Source organism: Bufo gargarizans, chromosome 10 (assembly GCF_014858855.1).
Source record: "Bufo gargarizans isolate SCDJY-AF-19 chromosome 10, ASM1485885v1, whole genome shotgun sequence".
Taxonomy (NCBI): Eukaryota; Metazoa; Chordata; class Amphibia; order Anura; family Bufonidae; genus Bufo; species Bufo gargarizans.
The window spans coordinates 56,262,418-56,289,672 of record NC_058089.1 but is presented as its reverse complement, the minus strand read 5'-3'; the positions used below and the strand labels follow the sequence as shown (position 1 = coordinate 56,289,672).

Genomic DNA, 27,255 nt, shown 5'->3' with positions numbered 1-27,255 from the left:
TTCTCAAAAATCGGAAAATAATTGGTCCATGTGTCTAATGGACCATCCTGTAATCCAACTGTGTTGATCCATAGGAAGGAAAAAAAACCCTATGAGGTGGGCGCCAATTACCACGCTAGGGGAAAAATTCCTTCCCCACTCCAAATATGATAATTACAATAAATTCCTGGATCAACTGAAGGCATCCAGGCCTTTCTTCTAGACCAGCAGACCTTTATGACCAAAGCTCAAAAGGAGAAAAGAATTGGGCACCTTTAGACATATGGACCAACACAAGTTAGCTTGTGAACCCACCAATATTGAAAACATAAGCACGTTCGGCCAAACTCAACATGCACAAGTACGGAACAGCGTTCATCTGAGCAGCAATGAATGTTGGGCACCTTAAAGGTAACCGGTCATCAACTTTATGCTGCCCATACTAATGGCGGAATAAAGTAGAGACAGGTTTCAGCAGTCTGTCATTTAAAAGTTAAAATTAAGTGTTTGCCGAGAACCAACATCACAATCATTGCAGACTGGGCCTGGAAAAGAGTCACGGCCACCTGAGAAGAGTCCTGGTTATTCATGAACTCCTGCTCTCCCTGCCCACCTATTGATGATTGACAGTCTAAAACCTAGTTTTCTCCCTTTCTCTCAAGGAGAGAACTGACAATCATCAGCAGATGGGTGAGCGAGCAGGAGATTCTGAATAACCAGGACTCTTCTCAAGTAGATTTGACTCTTTTCAAGGCCTGGGCTGCAATGATTATGATGCTGGTTCTCAGCAACCACTTACTTTCAGCTCATTAGTAACACACCGCTGAAATCAGCATTTCTGTCACTATTTTATGCTGCCCTCAGTGCGGTTAGCATAAAGTTGAGGACAGGTTCCCTTTAGGCCATAACATTCTAGAAACGAAACTAAGACGTACCTACCTTTTTAACAAAAATCTAATATGGGGTAGTGACACCAGAAGTTTTGATTGGTGGGGTCCAGGTGAGAAGACCCCCAAGGATTGTAAATACAAAGATGAGAGTGGTGCCCCTTTCATTTCTTTTCAGCTGTCCTCAGATAGCCGACCGAGTGGTCTACAGATTCATAGAAGGTCTAAAAAGCACCAAGCAGAGCAGAAAAGAGAGGGCACAGCACTTAGCCGAGCGCTTCTTCCTACTCGTTTTAGCAACAGGCGGGGGTCTCAAAAGTTCTGAAGGGTCACTACGAAATGTTAAAAGTCTGTTAAACTGATAGGTATCCATTAAGGTGTCTAGTCAAGCAGATCCCTCTTACCCCTTGAGCAGAGAAGAACAAAGTAGTACTTGGAATTTTAGAGACCAGGTTTAGACACATTTGAAGAAAAGCACCCAATATATTAAAGGAAAAAAAATACATTTCATTTGGGAACAGGTAGAGGATTTGTGGGTATATACCTAAATTGAGCAGAAGAGAATAGATGTTGCCATGAGACAGGATATTGCTTTATACAGATGTTTGGGCTGGACATTGATCAAGGAGATGATGAAATCATGAACCCATCTGTAGCAGGCTAGAAGAACACTTTGCAAGCCAAGATTGAAAAAAATAAAATAAAGGGATTTTTTCCCCCCATAAGCTGCTATCAGATAATGCAACCAAACCATGAAAGTGTTTCTGAGGTTATCAAGACTGGAGACATGTATGATGAAGATGTGAGACAAGCCCACCATACACATTCGATTGCTACTGGCCAAAATGCTTGATCTGCCAATGGCTAGTTCTCCTGGACCCCATGCATGTATGTGTCCTGAACAGGGAAAGAGGAGAGCCACTGCTAGATACCTCAGCTTATGTCACCGAGAACAAAAAGATCCAACAACCCGGTCTCCTCTGATATTAGATGGTCAACTGGTTCTGCCAAAACTGGTGGGTTATGCCATTATTTATCTGGTGCACGTGGCCAACCATAGTTTGGGATGTACTATCTGCAATCCCAGTGAAAAACACTCCAGTCAATCTAATGTAGCCGATACCAAGGAGCAATGGGCTTTCTTCAGCTGCCCAAAAATGCAAAGTCTAACGCCTCCAGATACACAATTTTTTCCAACATTTACTGACAAGTCCTTAACTAACACTGTGACGGAAGAAGAAAATGACTACATTTATGATATTTCCAGGTCTGTCACTGAAAGGTAACACATCTATAGAAATCCTTGGTACGTGCATAATACAGGTTCTCCAGAAATCAAGACGCTTAGATGAGAAAATGACAGCCCATAAATCTAGTGGAACGACGGGCAGAGATTTAGCAGCTTCGTTCAATAGCCGCATGGCTGAATCAAGAAAAAACCCTGAAGAAATTCCTTTCAGACAGGTCATTTGTAAAGCGCAGTGTTTGCCTGGGCGGCTGCTCATTGTTCTTCTCCCATATATCTATGTATACTTGGAGTCAGATTGTGTACATTGTATGACGTGAACATGGACTTGTTAATTTCTCTCACAATACTGGAACCACCGGCAAGCTGTTGCATGCCGCCCGTCATTTGGACTTCTATACCATAGTCGTGATTGAGAAGAAAACACGTCCTGTTCAAAGATCTGCTTTATCTCCCCCGACAAAGCCGGATACATCAAAGAACGAGGGCTTGTATACTTCACGGATTTACCTTCTCACTTTTGCATGAAGTTCCTTTTGTCACGGAAGTCAGCCAACCATTATAATAATAATAATCATCATGAGCATAAATAGGAAAACATATGATCAAAGAGGAAGCAGGGGAACTTCGAAGAAACATCAGGAGCCAGGAAGCCGAGCGCTGCCGTCTAAACTTGGAGCAGGATCTTCTTCTAGATCAATGGAGGAACATGTTTCACACTACAACTCAATGGCTCCACAACCCACATTGTGTCTATGGCAAGGTCCAAAGACTGCAGAATCGTTCCCATAAATTGCCATCTTTATCATTTTGATTAAAGGGGCTGTCCAGGATTACAAAAACATGGTTCCTCTCTTCCAAAAACAGAGCCACCCTCATCTATAGGTTGCTTCTGGTATTGTAGCTCGGCTCCATTGGAGTCAATGGCTCACAGCTGCAATACCGTACACAACCTGGGGACAGGGGTGATGCTGTTTTTTTTAAGAAGGCAACCATGTTTTTCTAATCATGGACAACCCCTTTTAAAGGACAGATCAGATCAGCAGATTTTTACCTATGACACTGGCTGACCTGTTAGATGTGCACTTGGCAGCTGAAGGCATCTGTGTTCTGCCGCGGTGTGAACAGAGCCTAAGTTAGGACTCTTAGGCCTCTTGCACACGAACGTTGCCGTATTGCGGACCGCATTTGCAGATCCGCAAGACACTGGTGCCGTTCCGTGGGCATTCCGCATCACGGATGCAGACCCATTCACTTCAATGGGTCCACAAATCTGGACATGCGGAATGGTGCGGAACGGAAGCACGGAACGGAACACTACGGAGTGCTTCCGTGGGGTTTCGTCCCGTACTTCCATTCTGCAAAAAGATAGAACATGTCCCATTTTTGGGGAACGGCCGGATCGCGGACCAATTAGAGTGAATGGGTCCGCGATCTGCTGCGGCTGCCCCACGGACTGTGCCCGTGCATTGCGGCCCGCAGCAAGACCACGGGGCGCACACGTTCGTGTGCAGGGGGCCTTATAATGACCGTTTTAGGCTACCTTCACACTAGCGGTTTTTGCGAATCCGTCATGGATCTGCAAAAATGCTTGCGTTACAATTATACAACCGCATACATCCGTCATGAACGGATCCGGATGCATTATGTCTTCTATAGCCAAGACGAATCCGTCATAAAACACCCTTGAAAGTCAATGGGGGACGGATTCATTTTCTATTGCATCAGAGAAAACTGATCCGTCCCCATGCACACGACCGTATGTATTTTGCGGTCCACAAAAAACGGATTCACAAAAAATACGGATGACATCCGTGTGCATTCAGTATTTTGCGGAACGGAACAGCTGGCCCCTTAATAGAAAAGTACTATCCTTGTCCGTAATGCGGACAACAATGGGACATGTTCTATTTTTTTGCGGAACGGAAATACGGACATATGGAAACGGAATGCACACGGAGTAAATTCAGTTTTTTTGCGACCCATTGAAGTGAATGGTTCCACATATGGTCCGCATAAAAACGGAACGGACACGGAAAGAAAATACGTTCGTGTGCATGAGCCCTTACATTGTGTGTCAGGACGGATCCGTCTTGTTCCGCACCACATTGCAGCGTTTTTATGTCCGTTATGGGGACGCAACCAAACGGAATGGAATGCTTTTTGGAGCATTTTGTTTCGTTCAGTTCAGTTTTGTCCCCATTGACAATGAATAGGATCTCAATAGCGAAATTGAAAACGCAGGTGTGAAAGTAGCCTTAGTTGGAGAAGGTATAACATGTGACTTACCGATGCTTAAAGGGAACCTGTCCCCGGGATTTTGTGTATAGAGCTGAGAAGATGGCCGCTAGCACATCCGCAATACCCAGTCCCCATAGCTCTGTGTGCTTTTATTGTGTAAAAAAACAACGATTTGATATATATGCAAATTACCCTGAGAAGAGTCCTGTCCCTGACTCATCTCACATACAGGACTCATCTCAGGTTAATTTGCATATGTATCAAATCGTTTTTTTTTTACACAATAAAAGCACACAGAGCTATGGGGACTGGGTATTGCGGATGTGCTAGCGGCCATCTAGCAACCCATGTCCTCAGCTCTATATACAAAATCCCGGTGACAGGTTCCCTTTAAAGGGCTTCTGTCACCCCACTAAACTGATTTTTTTTTATTTTTTTTTGTGTGTACTTATAATCCCTATTCTGCGATATTGCCATACCTTATGTTTTTAATAATTTTCGTTCAGTAGATTTAGCAAAAAAAGTACGGGGGCGGTTTTTATTGCAGCTGCTACCAGCAAGTAGACGCCCTACTTGCTGGTAGAAAGGTACTTAGCATATAATGAAAGTACTTTTTTTGCAAAATCTACTGAACGAAAATTAATTAATAACATAAGGTATGGCAATATCGCAGGATAGGGGTTATAAGTACACCAAAAAAAAAAAAAAAAAAAAAAAAAAAACAGTTTAGTGGGGTGACAGGTTCCCTTTAAAGGAGTCTTCTAATAAAGAGCCTTTATCACTTATCCACAGGATAGGTGATCAACATCGAATCGCTGGGGGTTTAACCGCTGGGACCTCAGTGACTGAGATCAGGAGTCCCAAAGTGCCCTGTCTGAATGGAGCAAGAGAGCACGTCGGTCAACTGCTCCGGAGCATCATCAGTACCATAGAAGTGACTGGAGCGGTGGACCAGCACACATACTACTGTGCCATTCAGGCTGGAGACTCCAGGACCCCCATTCTCGGGATCACTGGGGACCTCCACGAATCTGACATTTATGACCTATCCTGTGGGCAGGTGATAAAAACTGCTCATGGGATAACATCTTTAAAGGGGCCTGGCCAGTTTCCTATATTGATAGACAGTATAGATCAGGCATGCTCAACCTGCGGCCCTCCAGCTGTTGCAAAACTACAACTCCCAGGATGCCCGAACAGCCTACAGCAGGGCATTGTGGGAGTTGTAGTTTTACAACAGCTGGAGGGCCGCAGGTTGAGCATCCCTGGTATAGATCATCAATATCTGATGCCGGGAGACGAACCCCCACCGATCAGCTGTTTGAAGAGAGCGCAGCACTTGTTATCTTCAATATAGGAAACAGGACAACCCCTTTAAAAGGTTTATACAGAAACAGCGCCACAACTGTCCACAGGCTGTGTGTGGTATTGCAGCTAAGCCCCGTTTAGTTCAATAGATCAGAGCGAGCTGCAATACCAGCGACAACCTATAGACAGGGGAGGCGCTGTTTCTGGAAGAATTATCTATGTTTGACTAATCCTACACACCCCCAATAGTAAGAAGGTAATACGAAGCTAATGTCTTAATGATTAAGAAGGAGGCATTAATACTTTTAGGAGACTGCGCGCATCATTTAAATTTATGGCACCGCATGCGAGATCAGAGGAGGTATTGGCAGGATCCAAGCCATTTTATAAATCATTCTAATAATTTACCGTGCATCGTGTTCGCAGCACCAATGAACAATGGCCGGGGTTACTGTATAACCTGACGACTATGCTCCACAATGCTATTGTTTCCACAAGCACACGATAGGCTGGGCTCGACTCATAAAGCAGTCACACCTTTACATACCAATGCTGTGTCTGAACATGCACCGCACGCCTCCCCACGTACTCCATAAATGCTCGCCCTGCAGTTGTGTACACACCGCGGTGTGACAGATCGCGCCGTGCGAAGGACTAAAAATGGCCGTAGCTGGACGCTTAGCAGTACGAGACAGCCTTTACCTGGTGTGTACATAGACCTACGCACGTGCTGCAACAAGCCGAGGACTATACAGCATCACGGCGCGATGACGAAAGCTAAAAAATACTTGTATTACTGCACAAATCCCCAAGAAGGTCCATCAACCACTACTGCAAGCGCCCGTTCATCCCAAAGTGCCAGCGCCAAGCGCATTACTGCGTTAGAGGGGTCGTCCACTTCAGCAAATGGCATTTATCACGTAAAGAAGGTTAATACAAGGCACTTACTAATGTATTGTGATTGTCCATATTGGATTCATTTTTCAATCACAATATACACTGCTCGTTTCCAGGGGTTACGACCACCGCTGCAGATATGAGGTGGACGGGATCTGCTGCGCATGCGTGCTCGCACGGTCCCAGCCACCAGAGAGGCCAGCGCTTTTTCCTACAGTGTGGAAGCACGACCACTGCTGCTGGATTACAGGGTGGTCATAACCCCTGGATACAGGCAGCGTATAATGCGATGGAAAACATGAATCCAGCCAGCAAAGGAGGCAACATGGACAATCACAATACATTAGTAAGTGCCTTGTAGTAACTTTCTCTACGTGATAAATGCTATTTGCTGAAGTGAAACAACACCTTTAAATGCATCTGTAACGGGGCGGTCAAATCGTTTTTTGAGACAAAGTCCATACAGATGGCGGACAGCGTCATGTGAATACACAGTAAAGCTGACCCCTATGTATTAGGCTATTTTCACACTAGCGGTTTTTGCGGATCCGTCATGGATCTGTAAAAACGCTTCAGTCACAATAATACAACCGTCTGCATCCGTCGTGAACGGACCCGGTTGTATTATGTCTTCTATAGCCATGACAGGTCAGTCTTGAACACAATTGAAAGTCAATGGGGGACGGATCCGTTGAGAGAAATTGTGTGCCAGGACGGATCCGTCTTGCTCCGCACCACATCGAGGACAGAAAAAACGCTGCAGGCAGTTTTTTGGTGTCCGCCTCCAGAGCGGAAAGTGACTGAACGGAGGCAAACTGATGCATTCTGAGCGGATTCTTTTCCATTTAGAATGCAAAACTGATCCGCTTTGGACGGCTTGTGAGAGCCCTGAACGGATCTCAGAAACGGAAAGCCAAAACGCGAGTGTGAAGCTAGCCTTAGATGGACATCGGTTGAACCCACTCATTTGGGAAACGGGAGCTAAGCTGTGGTGCTCTGGAAACTACACAGTGGATGGAGCCTTCTGCTTCCGCCTGTATAGTTTCCGGTGATCAGACGCCCACCGATCCGATATTGATACCTACCCTGAGAAAAGGCCATCGATATCTGTAGACTGGACAACCCCTGGTATAGTAATATTCAGGACTGCGCACCTAAATCCTCCTCCGATTTGCTGACATTCTCCATCTAGTCCGATATTTTAAGCTCCATTCACATGACGCGAAAAAAAGAAAAAAAAAGGTCAAGTATTAACCCTGCGAATGCAGATGGAGCTTAATCCTTATGTGGATGCTCTTGTAAAGCTCCATTCAGATAGGTGACCGCGACCTTATGCAACCCAGCTGGAGCTCTCAGGACGGAGCGACTTAGGGGAAAAGGCGCCAGATTAAAAGGCTTTTGTTGTCCGACTTTATCTTATCATATTAAACCGTCCACTTTTGGGAAATCATCAGGACCGCGCCATTATCGGGTTGTCTGCGGGGTACGTGCGATACTAGAACAACAGTGTCGGGTACAATCTACAGTCTCGGTTGATTGATGGGAAATGTACGGTTTCAGTTCTTTCGGCGGCCGGACTTTGCATACTTCTCATATGACTCTGAGACGTGTGACTCAAACCCATCTGTTCTCCATTCATTGCTGACAAATGTTCCTTCACTTCTGGCCACTCAGTGTAGAAGTGGACGTGGACGTGAGCAGTGGAGGAGCACTGTCTGCTCAGATGGATCCACATTTCTCTTGCAACATGCTGATGAGAGGGTCAGAATTTGGCGCGAGCAGCATGACTTGATGAACCCTTCCTGTCAGTGGTCAACACTTCAGGCTGGCAGAGGAGGTGTACTGGTCGGAGGTGGTGTACTGGTGTGGAGAACGTTCTCTGCACACCTTCAGTCTTCTGATACCTGTGGGTGGACGTCTGGACAGTAGGACTTACCCAAGAACGCTGGCCTGACTAATTTCATCCCTTCAAGGCGGTTTACCCTAGGACAACCTTCAGCAGGACCATGCACGTGGTGTATAGTCATGGACTGATTCCAGGAACATCACCATGACTTTTCTTTGCTTCCCTGGCCTTCACCGCCCCCACATCTTAAAGGGCTCTGCACTTTGATTGACAGGACCAGGCGTGATGATTTTTACACTGCCTGGTCCTGTCAATCAAAGTGGAGAGGACACGGCAGCTACAGAGAGACCAGAGCCTCTAAGTGCAATGGTAACGCCCCCGTTGCTCCTAGAGGCTCATTTGTTCATTTTTCTAAGCAATGCGGACACATATGAACATGGGACCAACACAGATGTCTTCAGCTGCCAAGTGCACATGTAACAGGTCAGCCAGTGTCGTAGGGACAAATCTGCTGACAGATGCCCTTTACTCCTATACAGCATATCTGGGATGAGGCAGAACGGGCTGTTCAATGCATGTCAGTACCGCCATCTAATTGGCGACAACTGCGAGAAGCCATCCAGTCCAGGTGGGCCAGTATTCCGGCAGAACTATTTCCTTCAACACCAAGTGGAATGCAATTTCTATGGTGCTGAAGGCCAAAGGAGGTCCAGGATGGGACTAGATGGGCGTTTGTAATAAAACAGCATTCATCACGATAAATATCATATGATTCCATCATTTAGTTTTTTTCTTATATTCTACCCCCTTCACCAGCTGCAATTTGAGAGCCAAGACAGAAGGCCGTTGTTCCAGACTGCGGTTAACGTGATCTCCCACAAAAAATATTCAAATTTTTTTTAATTAGGCACCTGGATCTGAATACTTTTGTAATTGCAAATAATTAAAAAAAAAATTGTATAGCCAGTGATTTAATCATCTAAATTACCTATATAGCGCCACCTACAGTTTTTTTTATTTCTCCGTCCACCTCACTGAGGTGGATGCACATGCTACGTTCCATCTCTCAACTGCCACCAGCTACAGCAGACAGGGCTCGCCCCTAGAGCCGCCAGCTTGAAGTAAATGAATGACGAAATCTCTGAGTCTATGTGACGTACAGGGCTGGTTCTAGCTTTGTTAGAAAGAGATTGTTATGCACTATAGGATGTCCGATTCTCATTTTTTACATCAGTTATGGCACAACCTCCCACAAAAAATATTCTACATTTTTTCAAACCAGCCCCTGGATCTGAATACTTTTGTAGTGGGATGTAATTAGAAATTTTGCAAAGCCACCGAGTTATTCAATGAAATATATCTGTATAGCGAAACCTGCAGTTTGTTCTTTTTCTTATTTCTTTGTCCAGCTCACTGAGAAGGCCGCACGTGCTCAGTTTCATTCTTCAACTGCCTCCTGAGCTGTGAACGGGAGCGCATGGACACGCCTCCTGAGCTGTGATAGGGAGAGCATGGACACTCCTCCTGAGCTGTGATAGGGAGAGCATGGACACCCCCCGAGCTGCAGCAGAATAGACACTCCCCTTGAGCTGTCAGCTTGTTATAAATGTAGCCGAGCAATGAATGGAGGGATCTCTGTATCCATGTGAGGTACAGGGCTGGTTCTAGCTTTGTTAGAAAGAGATCGTCATGTCCTTTATGATGTCGGATTTTCATTTTTCTCATTAATCATGGGATCACCTAAACCAGGGATGCCCAACCTGTGGCCCTCCAGCTGTTGCAAAACTACAACTCCCAGCATGCCTGGACAACCTACAGCTATTAGGGCATGCTGGGAGGTGTAGTTTTGCAACAACTGGGGGGGGGGTCGCATGTTGAGCTTCCCAGACCTAAACCTTTGCTGAAACCAAGAAGTAGCGTTTCTCTGCACGGCTTTTCCAGCTCGGGGATTACAGATCCCAAATATATTCCATAGGTCTGTACTCCAGACGCTGGAAAAGCCGAACAGAGCCAAAGAAACCCAAAGGTGCAGAGCATTTCGAGAAGCCCTGCTGCGCCTCTGTGGTTTCAGCAAAGGTTTAGGTGTAAACACGACAACATACGGTAATAAATCATTAGCTACAAATTACCGCATCCATAGGATGACAGCGCTTTCACAACCACCGTGGCTTTGTCTGGGCAATCCTCTGCAATCTATACCAGGTCATGGCACTCCTTGTTCCCTCCTACACACAGGCACAACATGCAGCTATGCCAGGTACGTGCCTGGGTACTTATTAAACTTTCAGGATCTAACAGCGACTTCTTGGCCCGCCACGTTACCCTGTTTCAGCCAAAAAGTTTCAAATGCGGCATCACTCCATCAAAAATGTTACCCCTCTTTATTGCTATGCAGAAAGTTTCTATATACCAGGTGGCGTGAAAATATGATAATCCGGCCTAGGATATTCTTTTTTTTTTTTTTTTTTTTTAAATACATAAAAAAAATGAATCCAGCCGGCAAGGGAGGCAATATGGACAATCTCAATACATTAGTAAGTAGTTTGTATTCACATTCTCTACATGATACATGCCACTTACTAATGTATTGCGATTGTCCATATTGCCAGCTTTATTCATTGATCACATTATACACTGCTTGTTTCCATGGTTACGACCGCCCTACAATGCAGCATCGTGGCCATGCTTGTATACTATAGGAAAAAGTGCCAATCTGTCTGGTGGCGGGGACCAGGAGCATATATAGGCCCACACTCTTTCCTGTGATGTGCAAGCACGGCCACCATGCTGAATTGAAGGGTGGTTGTAACCATGGAAACAAGAAGTGTATAATGTGATGAAAAATGAATCCAGCCAGCAAAGGAGGCAATATGGACAATCACAATACATTAGTAAGATCAGCAGTTTGAAAACGCACCGTTGCTCACAGCAGCGCCACAGCCGTCTCTCAGCTCCCCAATGTGACGTCCAATGGTCTTCTAGGCAAAGCTGGGAGAAGGCTGCGGCACTACTGCAAGTGCTGGTGCCCTCTCAAACAGCCGATTAGCGGGGGTCCTGGGTGTCGGACCCCAACCAATCAGATACTGACCCATTCGGAGGATAGGTTATCAGTAGAAAAGTCCGCATACACACAACAGTGTCCATTTAGCCGTCTGCACGAAAGTCATACATGAGCTTTCCACATCTGTATGTCAGCTCCACAAAAGACAGAACATGTCCTATACTTGTCCACAAAATGTGGACCGCGGACCCATTGATGTCAATGGGTCCGCAACAAATTCAGACTGCAAAAACGGACACGGTCGTGTGTATGAGGCCTAAAAGCGGTTAAAGTGTAAACCCCTTCGAACCAATGAATCACTACCTGCAACCAGATGCATGAAGGTCTGCCCATTTAGACTGGTTATACAAGACGACTATTCTAAAAACTAGAAAATCTAATCAGATTGAATTGGGATCTGAGGCACGATTTACTTCATCAGAAAACTATGCGCCCAAGGAGCTCACAATCCAAGTTACACCTCTACTGAATATTTATAGCATGGAAAGCTGAAGGGGTTGTGCCAAGTTTTTTATGTTATCCACAGGATAGGGGAGATAAGTAGCTGATTGCCAGGGGTCCAACCACTGAGCCCCCCACCAATCACAAGAACTGGGGTCCCGTTTCCCTGTTCTGATGAAGTGGCAGGTCGTCCATTCATTCTCTATAGGACCGCTGGAGATAGCCATGTGCTGTGCTTGGCTATCTCCGCCACTCCTGTAGAGAATGAATGGAGCTGCAGTGTGCATGCAAGACCAGCCACTCCATCAGAATAGGGGAACGGGACTCCTGTTCTTGTGACTGGTGGGGGTCCCAGTGATCAGCTAGACATCCTCTATCTTGTGGATAAGAGATAACTTAAAAACTTGGCACAACCCTTTAAAGGGGTTCTCCAGGATTTTAATATGGATGACCTATCCTTAGCTCACTGCTGCTATGTCTATGGCAAACCAGCAGTAGGAGAGATGGCTTCATACAGCCGATCGGCAGGGGTGTCGGACTCCCGCCGATCCGATATTGATGACCGATCTTGAGGATAGGTTATCAATATTCTAAGCCCAGAGAACCCCTTTAAAGTTAATTCATAAAAGGCAGCAATGTTCGGGGGCCGATTCATCGCTTTACCTGCTCATGCTTTTTTCGGACCCATTCCTTGTGTTGTTCTTCAGCCAAATGTTTTTTCTGCTCTGTCTTCCGCTCCTCTTTTCTTCTTTCTTCCTCTTGTTTTAATTCCTGAATGAGAAGAGACACAGATAGAGTAAAATAGTAATTACAGAGAATTGTATTTTTAAAGCACACGGTTATAGAAAAGAAAGTCTGCAGATAGTCCTCTTTACACAAGGGCATCCGTAAGGTAGGTGCAACACCCTCCGAACACCCCTTAACTTCCTCTCTTGGGGTTGTAATAGAAAAGAGTCCTATGTATGTAAAACCGTATGTCCCTCCCGGCAGACTGACCCCATGACTTCTTACCGGCTAGGACAGGGATGGCCAACCTGAGGCTCTCCAGCTGTTGCAAAACTACAACTCCCAGCATGCCCACACTGCCTACAGCATGGCATGTTGGGAGCTGTAGTTTTGCAACAGCTGGGGAGCCTCAGGTTGGCCATCGCTGGGCTAGGGCTACACATGATTTAATGATTCTTTTGTTCTAAGGACTTTACAAAGGACCAGGGGACATTCATCATGTGTGGAGAAAAGGTGATTTGGATATCACTACATGAAAGGATTCTTTATGGTTAGAGTAGTCCCACTCCGGAATGCCCTACTCCAAAGACTAGGCAAGCGTTTAAAAAAAAAAAAGTGCTAGATGCTTTTCTAATTGTAAATGACACGGAGAGTTATAATTAATCTAACGATTTATGGTGGATAATGGACTGGAAAAGATTAAACTTGATGGACCTGTGTCTATTTTCAACCCATGTAATTATATGTGTAAAGTGATCTGCCTCTGTGAAAAATGTCACACGTTCAGGATACATGTGCGGAGAATCCACAGGTGTTCGCAGGCAAATCCATGCGGTGAATCCGCTTCAAATGGTGCGGATTTTACTAAGTGAATGGAGAAAAAATAATAAACTGACATGCTGCTGATTTTAAAATCCGCACCGCAGGTCAAAATCCACACGGAAAAAATCTGCATCGTGTGCATTGAGAATTTCAAATTCTCATCAAATACAATGCACATGACCTACGTTGCGGATTTTCCACATGCAAATCCGCGCGGACAATCAGCACGCAATCCTGATCGCGTGCATTTAGCCTTAATCTCCAGCAAAAATAACTAAATCTAATTATGCTAAATATTGGACCGCCTGTCCCATCTTCATCCTTCCTTAATGGGGTAAAGACTTCTCGAGGACTGGTGGGTGTGTAATCCTACAGTAGCTGTAGCATGAACTGGACTGAGCCCGTCTTGTGTATAGTCTCAGAATGGAGAAGTCCCCATGGCCATACGTTAGGACCTTCCGTTCCGAAGTATACATTGGGAAATGTTCCTGAAGTGTATCAATTGGGCAAGTCTCAGACACCGGTTGCATGGGATCCCGGCATGACTTGGAACGGTCACGTACCAGTCTCTTTTCAGGAGAAGTAAATGGTAGGCCTGACATTACAGTTGTGTTCATTATAGGGGTTGTCCTATCATACGAAATTATCAGCTGATCAATGGGGGTCTTCCCCACTGATCATGAGAACGGTGTCCCTGAGTTCCCAAAGCAAAGGGAGCGATGGTCCTTCACCCGTGTTGCTGCTCTATTCAGTTTCATGGGACTTCCATAGAGGATCCAAGGACAGCACTGCTGTCTGAGCCAGTCCCATCAGCTCAATTCCCTCTGGGGACTCGGGGGCCCAGTTCTCATTTTTTGTGGGGGAGCAGCGGTCAGACACCCAACAAGATATTTACCACCTATTCTGTGTATAGGCGATACATTCTTAGAGGGGTTGGCCCACCTCACATATTGGTGGCATATCACTAGGCGGGTTCCACACCTCTCTCTAGAACGGAGCCCTCTAGAGCGGCCGCCCTCCATTCATTTTTATGGGACTGCCGAAATAGCTGAGCACTGGTTTGGCTATTTCTGTCAGCCCCATGAAAGTGAATGAAGTGGTGGCCACTTGACAATTCATTTTTTGGGACTTCTGAAAATAGTTGAGCGTGCCTCTTGGCTATTTCAGCACTCCCATAAAAATGAATAGGGCAGCACGGTGGCTCGGGTGCCTTGCAAGCTCTGGGGTCCAGACAACATCTGCATGGAGTTTGTATGTTCTCCCCGTGCTTGCGTGTGTTTCCTCCGGGTTCTCCGGTTTCCTCCCACACCCCATAGACATACTGATAGGGAACTCAGATTGTGAGCTCCATTGGGGGGGCAGCTTGATGCTAATGTCTGTAAAACACTACAGAATATATATTAGCGCTATATAAGTGAGCAAAGTAATAATAAAATGAACGGTGGGCAGTCCGGTCTTCACTTTTCGGGCTCCATTCTAAAGATAGGTGCGGGTCCCGGAGGTGGGATCCACACCTATCAGACATTGGTGGCATATCCTAGCGATGCCACCAATGTTTGAGATGAGCCAACTCCTTTAAGAGGAGATAACCCCTTTAAGTAACACATATAAAAAATAAATATAAAAAACTTATTCACCTCCAATATTTTGTTTTGCAGTTCAAGTCGACCTCGTCTTTCCTTGCTCAGCAGCCACGTTTCCCAAGGAGAAAGCTTCAAATCTGCTAGAGGCTGCTCTACCGTGCTGGTCTCGCCTTGGTCCTGAATACTGAAAAACGGGAGAGGTTTGCAGGGAGTTACACTGGAGAAGACAGTGACCAAACGCCTTCTTCTGCACTTGCACAGGAAACTTTTCACGTGTCTCACAGCGACCCTCCATCAACAGCCATTTTCAGGGCAGGAGCGGTGGTGCTGTCAGAAGCAGAACCAGGGTGGATAAAAATCTATGATTTTTATTTATTTTTTTAAAATAAAAGAAAAATCTTGATTTTTTTTTATATAAAATGCTTTTTGAGGAAAATATATTACCATCCAAAGGTTATTCTATCATGAAATAAAAATTTGTTTTTTTAATTATGTAGAATAAGGCTGTAAGTAGAATGGATTAGGCAGTGGCTGAGGGACAGACAACAGAGGGTTGTAGTCAATGGAGTATATTCAGACCATGGTCTTGTTACCAGTGGGGTACCTCAGGGATCTGTTCTGGGACCCATATTGTTTAATATCTTTATCAGCGAAATTGCAGAAGGCCTCGATGGTAAGGTTTGTCTTTTTGCTGATGACACAAAGATTTGTAACAGGGTTGATGTTCCTGGAGGGATACACCAAATGGAAAAGGACTTAGGAAAACTAGAGGAATGGTCAAAAATCTGGCAACTAAAATTTTATGTTGATAAGTGCAAGATAATGCACCTGGGACGTAAAAACCCAAGAGCAGAATATAAAATCAGTGATACAGTCCTAACCTCAGTATCTGAGGAAAGGGATTTAGGGATCATTATTTCAGAAGACTTAAAGGTAGGCAGACAATGTCATAGAGCAGCAGGAAACGCTAGCAGAATGCTTGGGTGTATAGGGAGAGGCATTACCAGTAGACAGAGGGAGGTGCTCATGCCGCTCTACAGAGCACTAGTGAGACCTCACTTGGAGTATTGTGCTCAGTACTGGAGACCATATCTCCAGAAGGATATTGATACTTTGGAGAGAGTTCAGAGAAGAGCTACTAAACTGGTACATCGATTGCCGGATAAAACTTACCAGGAAAGATTAAAGGACCTTAACATGTATAGCTTGGAAGAAAGACGAGACAGAGGGGATATGATAGAAACGTCTAAATACATAAAGGGAATCAACAAGGTAAAAGAGGAGAGAATATTTATAAGACGAAAAACTGCTACAGGGAGGACATAGTTTTAAATTAGAGGGGCAAAGGTTTAAAAGTAATATCAGGAAGTATTACTTTACTGAGAGAGTAGTGGATGCATGGAATAGCCTTCCTGCAGAAGTGGTAGCTGCAAATACAGTGGAGGAGTTTAAGCATGCATGGGATAGGCATAAGGCCATCCTTCATATAAGATAGGGCCGGGGGCTATCCATAGTACTCAGTATATTGGGCAGACTAGATGGGCCAAATGGTTCTTATCTGCCGACACATTCTATGTTTCTATATGTGTAATTTTTTTTCGTAAATGAATTCCATTAATCCATTCACAATGTCATGCTCTTCCAGAGGTTTTTTGTAAGATTATTGGACAGTTTCTCTGCCTACAAGATATTATCACAGATGCTTGGTTTACTTTTGCAGTTCTCAAAACTGAATTTGACTCAGCAGAGATCACATGCCTCTTCACAGCAAAAATGTTATAACATGAACAGAGTTGAGAAAAAGACCTTAATCCTAACTTCTACAAACCTATGAATACAGAATCACCCTCATCAAACTAATATGAAAAGTTGTTATTCTAAAAAAATCTTCATCTACTTGCATAATATAAGTTATACCAGCAAGAATTAGGGTCCATTCACACGTCCGTTGTTTGTTTCCTGATCTGTTCCGTTTTTTGCGGAACAGATCTGGACTAGTTGCGTACCCATTCATTTTCAATGGGTCCCGAAAAAATGTGTGCTGTCCGTTTCCGTTGTTCCGTATGTCCGAAAAAATATAAAACTTGTCCTATTATTATCCGCAAAATCGGATCCTGGTACAATACAAAGTCAATGGATCCGCAAAAAACGGATGACATACGGAAACATTTTCAGGAACAACGGATCCGTAAAAAACGGACCGAAATTCGGGATATAGAAAAATACTGACGTGTGAATGGACCCTTAGTCTTTATGTAGAAAACTATGATTTAAATCAAATCCACCCTGAGCAGAACTAATGACCATATAATAGTAGGTTGGCTACATCCCATTTCCAATAAATTTGTAAACAATTATATGTAAAACCGCCAACCCCTAATAAGCTTGGAACGCCAATATACTAATTATAAGAATTTGTTACACGCTACTATAATCAGTTACTCTGCACCTAATGATAGGGATTTCTCTTGGCGCTCCACCAGCAGACAGGTACGAAAGCGCCTCTCGGTCTCAGCCAGAATTCACGTAGGCAAGTTGAAACAAGGCGCGATAAGCATGGTGAAATGTATTAAAAGATGGCTTAAATTACAAAATGCCAAGCCCATGACCTTTAGTGTGCCATGGTGTCTACTGCTTTATGTAAGCTGCTACCGTCGTCTGATCTGAAAACGTCCCGGTCAGTCCAAGGCTTTAGGAGCCGACATGACTTAATAGCCAGACAATACGGACTTCCATGGTACTTGCTGCGAAGATCTAGATGCATCAGCTCCATGGCCATCTGGCCTTTGTCCAGCCGCGCCCTAGAATATCTGTCAGCAGAAGACAATCCGGACTGCTGACTGTAACATGACAGCTAGTAAACTGAATTAGGACTGGCAGCCGTTCAGATTGATAGAGTGGTAGAGGCATTACTGTAAGGGGTTGCTACTTAGAAATTCCTCTTATACAAAAAGATAACCAAAAATGACCCTGTTCATTAAAAAGGAATCTGTGACCCGGACTACCGGCATAAAAAAAAAAAAAAAAAAAAGTCCTGAAAAAGACATAAAAGTGAATGGGACTGAGCTGCGATATCAAGCGCAGCCGCCATACAATGTACGGAGCTGTGCTTGGAGAGCAGGGAGAAGGTCGCGGTGGTCACAGGAGAGTCAGTGCCTTCTCAAACAACTCATCGGGAGGGGTCCACTGATCGATCAGATACTGATGACCTATCCAAGGGGGGGATCGTTTGAGTGCTGAGACCTCCACCGACTGCTAGAACAAAGAAAGAGAGAGGAGGGAGAGTACAATATGCGAGCACTTTTCTCTCCTTGTTCTAGCCATCTGTGGGGGCCCTGCAATTAAATCTTTAGGACATATGAAAAGTTTTCCGAAAACTACGCGACCCTTTAAAAGTACTTTCTGCAATCGGGGAAAATTGTGCGAGTAGGTACGCAATTGCAGCCAGTTTTGACTGCGATTGCGTTCCGATGTTTAGTTTTTATGGCGCGGGTGCAATGCGTTTTGCACAGGCGTAATAAAAAAACTGACTGTGGTACCCAGACCCGAACTTCTTCCCTGAAGTTCGGGTTTGGGTTCGGTGTTCTGTAGATTTTATTATTTTCCCTTATAACATGGTTGTAAGGGAAAATAGCATTCTTAATAGAGTTCAGCTCCACTGTAATACGTGGCTCTTCATACAGAATGCTTAGTAAAATGTGGCTTTAGGGGTTAAAAAATAAATAAATAAACTCACCTCATCCTGTTATTCGCGCAGCCGGCATCATAGTCTTTCTTCTTCTCTCAGGACCTGCCAAAGGACCTTTGATGACGTAATCGCTCTCTCACCACGTGGTAAGCACTGTGACGTCAGCGCAGGTCCTGCTGAATGATGATAGAAGATCCTTCCATCTTCATTCAGCAGGACCTGCGCTGACGTCCCCACGTGGTGAGCGCGATTACGCCATCAAAAGGTCCTTTTGCAGGTCCTGAAGGAAAAAGAAAGAAGATGATGCCGGCTTCATTTTACTAAGCATTCTGTATTAAGAATGCTATTATTTTCCCTTATGACCATGTTATAAGGGAAAATAATACAGTAAATTGACTTATCAATTTACTAACATCATCTCCTAGCAACCATGCGTGAAAATCGCACCGCATCCGCACTTGCTTGCAATTTTCACACAGACCCATTCACTTCTATGGGGCCTGCGTTGCGTAAAAAACGCAGACTATAGAGCATGTTGCGATTTTCACGCGACGCACAAGTGACGCATGAAAATCACCGCTCATCTGAACAGCCCCATTGAAGTGAATGGGTCCGGATTCAGCGCGGGTGCAATGCGTTCGCCTCCCGCACGGAATTCTCGCCCGTGTGAAAGGGGCCTTACTATCCTGGTTTAGACAGGAACACTGAATCTGAGTTCAGCTCCACTGTAATACATGGCTCACAATGTAATGTGTGGACGGGCTGGTTCCACCAGAGCAAGAGAAGCTCTTTGTAGCCGATAGAAAAATAAGATGATAAAACAGAAAAACGGACAGGTCATCAGTGTGCGATTGGTGGGGGTATGACACCCAGGACCCCCGCCGATCAGCTGTTTTGGTGCTCCTGTAAGCTCCGCAGGCTTCTCTCATCTCACCAAGCACAGCTCCGGGACTTCACTTCAATTGGGCTTAGTTGCGCCTAGGCCACACGACACATGAATGTGACATCACACAGCCTAGGGAAAGCTGTCAGAAGGCCGCGGCACTACTGCGAGCATCGGTGCCTTCTTAAACCGCTGATTGGTGGGGGTCCCGAGTGTTAGACCCTCACCAATCAGATACTGATGACCTCTCCTGAGTACAGGTCACTGCCGCATAGTTGCTGGATCTAAACGGCACATGCAGAACTTGAAGAAAAGAAAACCCTCTGTAGTGGCGCTGTCGTAGGAACCGGACTGGATAGAGGCTTTATTCATTATACAGAGTAAATAAAACCTACGCGTTTCAGAGCCGCATCAGTCCCTTCCTCAGGTCCCATTAACACAAATTTGTCGGTGCAGCCCTGAAATGTGCAGTCCTTACATTTTAGCATGGTTCTATCTAGGGTCCATTCACACGTCCGCAAAATGGGTCCGCATCCCTTCCGCAATTTTGCGGAACGGGTGCAGACCCATGCATTTTCAATGGGGCCACAAAAGATGCGGAGAGCACACAGCGTGCCGTCCGCATCCGCACTTCCATTCCGCGGCCCCGTCAAAAAATAGAACATGTCCTATTCTTGTCCGCGGCCACGTTCAAGGAAAGGCGTTTTTTATTATAGTGCCGGCCATGTGCGGTCCGCAAAATGCGGAATGCACATGGCCGGTGTCCGTGTTTTGCGGATCCGCAATTTGCGGACCACAAGAAAGTTGCGGACGTGTGAATGGACCCCTACTCTGTATACTAAATAACCCAAAAAAGAGAAGATTTTAGCCTCCATCCAGTCCGCTTCCGACGACAGCGCCAAATCAAAGGGATTTCTTTTCTCTAAGTCCTGCATATACTATGGCTAATAGATGGGAGCCCTGAATCAACCATCTCCTCTAATAACCGTGAATTCCCAAAAATGGATTTTCTAAATCAGACAGCCCCTAAAAGAGGACCTGTCCCCTCTCCTGTCTGTTTTAGTAACTACCTGCACTCCCCATGTAATAATTCTGGAGCCGATGTGCTGTTCCTTTATTATTTCTGTTAGGCTACTTTCACACTAGCGGCACGGACCTCCGGCGGGTGAACAGCCTGTCGGATCCGTCCTGCCGCTAGTGACCGTGTGCCCCCGGACTGCCGCTCCGTCCCCATTGACTATAAAGCGGGCGGAATTCCGGCGAGAGGCTGGCGGAATAAAACTACGACATGTCATAGTCAATGGGGACGGAGCTGCAGTCCGGGGGCACATGGTCACTAGCAGCAGGACGGATCCGGCAGGCTGTTCACCCGACGGACGTCCGTGCCGCTAGTGTGAAAGTAGCCTTAGAAGTTTTAAATGCAATAAAGGTCTCGATGGGCGTTACCAGCGGGGATGTGTCCTTGCACAGTCTGACAGCACTGCTTGGGCACACTCTAACTGGTAACACCCATCTGATCCTTTATTGGAAACTGCTGGCAATGTATTCTTCTACTTCTATCAGCAATAATAGAGGAATGGCACAACACAGAGTCATAACCATAGATACGTCCTCTGCAAAGCGCAGGAGGGTGCACAGCGCATGCGTGGCTGCCCTACATTCATTCCTATTGGCTTTTTTGGACGCTCCTATACGAATAAATGGAGGGAGGCAGCGAATGCACTTGTGCGCTCTTCGGCACTTTGCGGGCTCCGTTCTAAATATAGGTGCAGGTCCCAGAGGTGGGACCCGCACCTATCAGATATTGGGAATGTTATCCTAGTGATAGGACCCCAATGTCCAAGATGGGCCAACCCCTTTAGGCACCTAAATGGGAGCCATGTCAGCGTCAACTGTGTGATGGTCCATTTGGGGAGACGGATGTTAAAACCCAACATTACCAAGGCTTCTTCTTTTCAGTTTCTTTGGCCAAAATCTCCACATGGAAGGAACGATCTTCAAAGTCACTTTCATAGCTGTCATGATAGATGGGCGACAACAAGGAATAGGTGGAGTCCCCGGTGGTGCTGACATCACAACTTTTTGAACGCCCCATATCAGACTCTTTTGTGCTTGGATTTCGAGGGGTGGAATGAGAGCGTCTCAGGTCAGCAGATCGCAGGTCACTGGTGGTGGAAGTGGTGGAAGACATGTCTGCGTCACAAGGAGAATACAGAAAACACCAAAGACTGAGTGCAATAGATTATTCTGCATTTGTAGCACAGCACGTCCTCACTGTCTGCACAGGGAAAGTGGAGCCCAAAGCAACCAATCAAATCACTCCTTTCAAGTTCCAACGGGCTGCTGAAAGATGGAAGCTGGAATCGGACTGGTTGTTTTGGGCAGCCTCGCCATATTCCCCTTGCCCCTTACTAACTGCACTGGAATGTCCAGGGGGAAGGGGGGCAGAGGGTATGTGACACACCTCTGCTGGTTCCTGTAGTCCTCTTCACTACCAGAGACATCCTCAGCTGCCTGCAGTAACACAAGAAGGAGCATCTACAGGGTCTGGTTTGGGGTCTGTATTTGTCTAGGGATTATGGTCTAGGATCATTATTTGCTTACGGGTCTGAGATCCATATTTATTTAGAGGGGCTGCTCTGGGTTAATATTTGTTTTTGGGGTCTGGTCTGAGGTCTGTTCCACCGTATATGTTTAGGGGATCTGGTCTAGGATCTATATCCGCTTAATGGTCTGGGATCTATATTAGTTTAGGGGTCTGGCCTGGGGTCTAGATTTGCTTACGGGGGTCTGCTGTGCGGGCTATATTAGTTGAGGATTCCGGTATGGGATCTAGATTTTCTCTGGGGTCTGCTCTGCTGTCTGTATCCCCTGTAATCTATATTTGTGTAGGGGTCTTCTCTGGGGTCTATACTTGTTTAGGAGGATCTGGTGTTTGTTCATTAAAGGGTTCTGTTCTGGTGTCTGTATTTATTTAGGGGGCCTGGCCTGGGGTCTATATTTGTTAAGCGTGTCTGGTCTATGGTCTGTATTTATTTAGGAGATATGTATGTCTGTTCTATCTATCATTTTAGGGTCTGGACTTGTTTAAGGGGGCCCCGGTCTAGGGTCTGGACTTGTTTAAGGAGGCCCCGGTCTAGGGTCTGGACTTGTTTAAGGGGGCCCCGGTCTAGGGTCTGGACTTGTTTAAGGGGGCCCCGGTCTAGGGTCTGGACTTGTTTAAGGGGGCCCCGGTCTAGGGTCTGGACTTGTTTAAGGGGGCCCCGGTCTAGGGTCTGGACTTGTTTAAGGAGGCCCCGGTCTAGGGTCTGGACTTGTTTAAGGGGGCCCCGGTCTAGGGTCTGGACTTGTTTAAGGGGGCCCCGGTCTAGGGTCTGGACTTGTTTAAGGGGGCCCCGGTCTAGGGTCTGGACTTGTTTAAGGGGGCCCCGGTCTAGGGTCTGGACTTGTTTAAGGGGGCCCCGGTCTAGGGTCTGGACTTGTTTAAGGGGGCCCCGGTCTAGGGTCTGGACTTGTTTAGGGGTCTGTTCTAAGTCTATATATTTGTTCAGGGGTCTGCTCTGCAGCCTGTATTCATTGTCAGGTGGGACAAAAGTGGTCATATCCACCCCTGTAATCCAAATGCCTTAGGTTGAGGGCGAGCCTTTATAAACTGGTGGGAAGACATTTTATGCAGCACCTTTTGCACCTCAGCAAGGCCTCTCCCTACCCCTAGACATATTTTTATATATAAAAGCCATATTCTCTATATAGAAGCAAGGACATGTATAATAATCCAGGGGTCTCAGGCTGAAACTACAACTACCAGCATGCACAGTCACAGCGTGCACTGCCTATCAGAGAAGTCTTACATCTACCTATTAGAGCTCATGCGCTGCATGACATGAATCTCTACCTACCGGACGCCTCCGCTCAGCCAGCCGTTATCACCGGAGAAGCATCGCCTTCAGGTTACAGTTATCAACAAACTGCAGCCAGCTTTCAAAATGGCGGCGCCTAAACGCGATCCCATCGGTCATTGCGTGATACGTCCAATCACAGATCGCGATTACTCACGCTGACGAAACTCCGCCCCCCGTTGTCAAGGCCGAGGAAACCGTCCTCTGGTGGCTTCCTAGTTACGCGTGATGCAGTTCTGCCTGGCCCATAGCAACTGCTGGCGGCTGTGTGTGAATCCGTGCGTGCGTTCAGGAGCAAATGACTCCTGTTCACACCTGCGGTTCCCCCAGTATGTGCTGTACGGGATATGCAGCTACAGACGGACATAATAAAGATATAACAACTGTGCAGGAGTGCCAAGGCAAAAGATGGGGGCGGGGGTATAAATGACAAAGTAAATGTGAACTGAGCAGTCATATAGTACCGAAATAATACTGCTAAACAGTGCTGATATAAAAGTCCAATATAGTGCAGTAATTACCGCTGTAATGTTCACATTGGCATCTGAGTATTTTGAGGGTCTCATCACTTTTAATGGCAAGAATAGAGCGACGCGCATCACTATGTTTACTGACAGTATGGCAGACATCTTGTCAGAACATGGACAGACCCTATGACAGCCTAAGGAGGGAAAGGGGCACATTTTAAAAAAAACAAATTCTCACCTCAAACCCCAAATGATGCATGCCCAATACTTCCCAGTCTCTTTTGTAGCCCTCACACGGTAAGGCTAGGCCTACACTGCGACACTGTAGCGGTGATCCCATAGAAATGAATAGGATCACATCGGCAGTTGCAAGAAATCCAACACGGCTGGATTATTCATTTCTATGGGATCACCGCTGCTCAGCGATCCTGACCGCGACCAGTGTCGCAGTGTAGCCCTAGCCTAATAGTATGCCACACAAAATAAGAAACCCCCCTTTTAGCAATTAGCACAAACACTGTAAGAATACTCTAGCGCCCCTCAGACAGTAATGATGCACTTTTAGTGGCCTGAGACGGTGTGACGTCCCCTTAGTGCCCTCCATGCAGTATGACAACCAACCTTAAGTGCCTTCCACATAATATTCTGCCACATACATGCCTCACACAGTATGAGGCCCCATAAGTGCTTTCCCCATACAGTATGGGGCCACCATAACAGCTCCTCCCACAGTATGGGGCCCCCATAAGTGCTTTCCCCATACAGTATGGGGCCACCATAAGAGCTCCTCACACAGTATGAGGCCGCCATAAGTGCTTTCCCCATACAGTATGAGGCCTTCATAAGAGCTCCTCACACAGTATGAGGCCCCCATAAGTGCTTTCCCCATACAGTATGGGGCCACCATAACAGCTCCTCCCACAGTATGGGGCCCCCATAAGTGCTTTCCCCATACAGTATGAGGCCTCCATAAGAGCTCCTCACACAGTATGAGGCCCCATAAGTGCTTTCCCCATACAGTATGAGGCCTCCATAAGTGCTTTCCCCATACAGTATGGGGCCCCCATAAGTGCTTTCCCCATACAGTATGGGGCCACCATAAGAGCTCCTCACACAGTATGAGGCCCCCATAAGTGCTTTCCCCATACAGTATGGGGCCACCATAACAGCTCCTCCCACAGTATGGGGCCCCCATAAGTGCTTACCCCATACAGTATGGGGCCACCATAAGAGCTCCTCAAACAGTATGAGGCCCCCATAAGTGCTTTCCCCATACAGTATGAGGCCACCATAAGAGCTCCTCACACAGTATGAGGGCCCCCATAAGTGCTTTCCCCATACAGTATGGGGCCACCATAAGAGCTCCTCACACAGTATGAGGCCCCCATAAGTGCTTTCCCCATACAGTATGAGGCCACCATAAGAGCTCCTCACACAGTATGAGGGCCCCCATAAGTGCTTTCCCCATACAGTATGAGGCCTTCATAAGAGCTCCTCACACAGCATGGGACCTCCGTAAGTACTCACAAACAGTATGAAGCCTCCTTAAATGCTCTCCACACAGTATGAAGCCTCCATAGGTGCCCGGGACAGAGCCCGAAATACAGGAATGTTATGCTGGATCAGGGACAGTTGAGAGGCATGGAAGCCACATATGTGTGCGGCCCGTGTTGTAGACCGCAACTAGTGGTCCACAATGCACAGACACTAGCCATGTGCCCGTTTGTGGATGCAGACCCATTCACTTAAATGGTCCCGCGATCCGCAACATTCAGTCCATACTGCAAAAATATAGAAGATTCAGATTTTTTGCGGTGTGGAGGCACGGCCCGAAATCCCATGGAAGCGCACCTTAGTGTTGCCGTGGGCTTACACCCCGTGCCTTCACTCCGCACCACTCAGTATCTTGCAGGTTGAAGATCCACTCAAGTGAATAGGTCCATATCCATGATAGGGAGCGCACACAGCCGATGCCAGTACATTGCGAACCCGCTGTTTGTGGGCCGCAATACAGGCAGGATCTGCACATGTTCGTGTGCATGAGCCCTAAAGCAGCTTTTGCAGAGGACTTGCTAAACACAGAACACAGCAGCCAGATGTCTGCTGACAGTCCATAGGAATACATGAAATCGTCCACACTCCGTAATGCCGCGCCATTCACATCTCGTCTCCATGTAGCGGGCATCATTGATCCCTTGTACGCCACCATTAGCATATTGTTAATACAGAACTGTTAATGTATACTGTATATACAGTACAGACCAAAAGTTTGGACACACCTTCTCATTCAAAGAGTTTTCTTTATTTTCATGACTATGAAAATTGTAGATTCACACTGAAGGCATCAAAACTATGAATTAACACATGTGGAATTATATACATAACAAAAAAGTGTGAAACAACTGAAAATATGTTATATTCTAGGTTCTTCAAAGTAGCCACCTTTTGCTTTGATTACTGCTTTGCACACTCTTGGCATTCTCTTGATGAGCTTCAAGAGGTAGTCACCTGAAATGGTCTTCCAACAGTCTTGAAGGAGTTCCCAGAGATGCTTAGCACTTGTTGGCCCTTTTGCCTTCACTCTGCGGTCCAGCTCACCCCAAACCATCTCGATTGGGTTCAGGTCCGGTAACTGTGGAGGCCAGGTCATCTGGCGCAGCACCCCATCACTCTCCTTCATGGTCAAATAGCCCTTACACAGCCTGGAGGTGTGTTTGGGGTCATTGTCCTGTTGAAAAATAAATGATGGTCCAACTAAACGCAAACCGGATGGAAAAGCATGCCACTGCAAGATGCTGTGGTAGCCATGCTGGTTCAGTATGCCTTCAATTTTGAATAAATCCCCAACAGTGTCACCAGCAAAGCACCCCCACACCATCACACCTCCTCCTCCATGCTTCACGGTGGGAACCAGACATGTAGAGTCCATCCGTTCACCTTTTCTGCGTCGCACAAAGACACGGTGGTTGGAACCAAAGATCTCAAATTTGGACTCATCAGACCAAAGCACAGATTTCCACTGGTCTAATGTCCATTCCTTGTGTTCTTTAGCCCAAACAAGTCTCTTCTGCTTGTTGCCTGTCTTTAGCAGTGGTTTCCTAGCAGATATTCTACCATGAAGGCCTGATTCACACAGTCTCCTCTTAACAGTTGTTCTAGAGATGTGTCTGCTGCTAGAACTCTGTGTGGCATTGACCTGGTCTCTAATCTGAGCTGCTGTTAACCTGCGATTTCTGAGGCTGGTGACTTGGATGAACTTATCCTCCGCAGCAGAGGTGACT

The 27,255-nt window shown here is 46.2% G+C and overlaps 1 protein-coding gene across 2 annotated transcripts in view; it reads right to left on the bottom strand.

Annotated features, from left to right (window-relative positions):
- The window catches only part of CCDC34 (coiled-coil domain containing 34), a 42,940-nt gene extending 19,325 nt beyond the window's left edge, over positions 1-23,615 (bottom strand). The window contains exons 1-4 of one of the 2 annotated variants that reach the window (XM_044270671.1): positions 23,508-23,615; positions 21,549-21,801; positions 15,092-15,221; positions 12,570-12,677 (exon numbers count right to left, since the gene is read on the bottom strand). In XM_044270671.1, coding sequence (XP_044126606.1) covers positions 12,570-12,677; positions 15,092-15,221; positions 21,549-21,799 — 489 coding nt within the window. In that variant the 5' untranslated portion in view covers positions 21,800-21,801; positions 23,508-23,615. The remainder of the gene's footprint in view (positions 1-12,569; positions 12,678-15,091; positions 15,222-21,548; positions 21,802-23,507) is intronic. The other variant, XM_044270673.1, reaches the window with a different exon arrangement.
- Between the last annotated feature and the right edge of the window lie 3,640 nt (positions 23,616-27,255).